General features: G+C 40.8%; 1 protein-coding gene across 6 annotated transcripts in view; it reads left to right on the top strand.

The window, feature by feature from the left end:
* Nucleotides 1-2,500, top strand: part of LOC117749412 (receptor-type tyrosine-protein phosphatase mu-like) — a 205,962-nt gene that overhangs the window by 49,300 nt on the left and 154,162 nt on the right. For all 6 annotated transcript variants that reach the window (XM_034559937.1, XM_034559936.1, XM_034559934.1 and 3 more), the window contains exons 5-7: nucleotides 190-268; nucleotides 994-1,109; nucleotides 1,330-1,504. In XM_034559937.1, coding sequence (XP_034415828.1) covers nucleotides 190-268; nucleotides 994-1,109; nucleotides 1,330-1,504 — 370 coding nt within the window. The remainder of the gene's footprint in view (nucleotides 1-189; nucleotides 269-993; nucleotides 1,110-1,329; nucleotides 1,505-2,500) is intronic.

Raw genomic sequence — 2,500 nt, 5'->3', positions numbered from 1 at the left:
TACCATTACTGTTACCAGTGCTACTACTGCTGTTACTACTGTTTCTAGTACTGTTACCAGTACTGTTACCAGTACTACTACTGCTGTTACTACTGCTGTTACTACTGTTTCTAGTACTGTTACCATTACTGTTACCAGTACTGTTACCAGTGCTACCAAAGTTGTGCTCATGCTAATGCTGTTTGTCAGGTGGTGTTTGAGGCAGTCAGCACTGGTCAGAGAGGAGTTCTGGCCATCAAGAACATCATGCTACAGGGACACCAGTGCAGTAAGTACACTGAAAGGCCCCGCCCCCTTATAGAACCGGTCCTAATTGGTTAACGAGGTTTGGCCTCTTAATTGGATAACGATGTTAAAAGTTGAGCTGGCATTGCAAAATCAAGGTCAGAGAGAGAGAGAGAGAGAGGAGAGCGATTGTGTGTGTGTGTGTGTGTGTGTGTGTGTGTGTGTGTGTGTGTGTGTGTGTGTGTGTGTGTGTGTGTGTGTGTGTGTGTCTCGTGCGTGCAGAGACAGGGGAGCTCATTAAAATATGAATTGATTAGCATGGACTTTGATCCATCTGTCTGTTTATCTACCTGCATGTCTGTAGATTCTCATTTTTGATGTGGCTTTGTTATGTGAACTTTAAGCACACACACACACACACACACACACATACACACTGGATGGTATGTAGTGTGTGCGTGCTTTAAATCTCCAGTAAACATCCTTGACCTGAACTTTCTCAATGCAAGTTTTTACCTCAACACTGTCCAATAAACTGATTGAAAATACACTTTTGACACACACACACACACTCACACTCACACTCACACTCACACTCACACACTTACACACAGTACATACTCCACAATCCATTTTCTGATTGGATCGGTAAGATTTTTGCAGGAAAAGGTTAACAGTTACCATGGTGATATCAGTAAGATGATGAGGTCATCAGTGTGTGACCTCTGACCGCTGTGTGTGTGTGTGTGTGTATGTGTGTTTCCTTAGTGAGCACCCCACACTTCCTTCACATTAAAGGCGTGGAGGTAAACGCAGGACAAACGGCAGCGTTTCACTGCACCGTCAACGGGCGACCACAGAGCAACCTGCTGCTGTACCTCCAGGTACAGAGCGTACTGATCAATACCTGTCAATGCTAATCAATACCTATTAATACTTATCAATAACTATCAATGTCTAGTAATACTTATCAATAACTATCAATGCTTATCAATACTTATCAATACCTATTCATACTTATCAATGCCAATCAACAATAATCAATAACTATTAATACTTGTTGTGTGTAGTATTACTCTGATGTTTTGTGATTTCCTCTTTAAGGGGATGGGCGGCCGTCAGGCGGTCGTCAGTGAGACCAAGCCAGTGAACGCTCGGCGCTACGTGGCGAGCTTCGACGTAGAGAACACGACGAAGGGCGACTCCGGGCGCTACCGCTGTATCGCCCAATCAGAGCAAGGCGTGGGTGTGTCCTCCTACACTGACCTCACAGTCAAACGTGAGTCCTGTCGTCTGATTGACTGCTTATTGTTGAATGTTTTTTTAGAATCTTATTATTTTCTCTTGTTTTTTCAAAATCTGGTGGAAATATTTCTGTATTCTGATTCTTCAAAGAAATGCTACAATACAAATGTTTCTAAGAGCACAGCAACAAACTGTAATATAAACGTCTGTTAGAGACGCTCAGCTACAAACTGTAATATAAACGTCTGTGAGAGACGCTCAGCTACAAACTGTAATATAAACGTCTGTTAGAGACGCTCAGCTACAAACTGTAATATAAACATCTGTTAGAGACGCTCAGCTACAAACTGTAATATAAACGTCTGTTAGAGACGCTCAGCTACAAACTGTAATATAAACATCTGTTAGAGACGCTCAGCTACAAACTGTAATATAAACGTCTGTTAGAGACGCTCAGCTACAAACTTTAATACAAACATCTGTTAGAGACGCTCAGCTACAAACTTTATTATAAATGTCTGTTAGAGACGCTCAGCTACAAACTGTAATATAAACATCTGTTAGAGACGCTCAGCTACAAACTTTAAAATAAACGTCTGTGAGAGACACTCAGCTACAAACTGTAATATAAACATCTGTTAGAGACGCTCAGCTACAAACTTTAAAATAAACGTCTGTGAGAGACACTCAGCTACAAACTTTAATACAAACATCTGTTAGAGACGCTCAGCTACAAACTTTAATACAAACATCTGTTAGAGACGCTCAGCTACAAACTTTATTATAAACGTCTGTTAGAGACACTCAGCTACAAACTGTAATATAAACGTCTGTGAGAGACACTCAGCTACAAACTGTAATATAAACATCTGTTAGAGACGCTCAGCTACAAACTTTAAAATAAACGTCTGTGAGAGACACTCAGCTACAAACTGTAATATAAACATCTGTTAGAGACGCTCAGCTACAAACTTTAAAATAAACGTCTGTGAGAGACACTCAGCTACAAACTTTAATACAAACATCTGTT

Source organism: Cyclopterus lumpus, chromosome 20 (genome assembly GCF_009769545.1).
Source record: "Cyclopterus lumpus isolate fCycLum1 chromosome 20, fCycLum1.pri, whole genome shotgun sequence".
NCBI lineage: Eukaryota > Metazoa > Chordata > Actinopteri > Perciformes > Cyclopteridae > Cyclopterus > Cyclopterus lumpus.
Note: the sequence above shows the minus strand (reverse complement) of the source record. Positions and strands in the feature narration are given on the sequence as shown.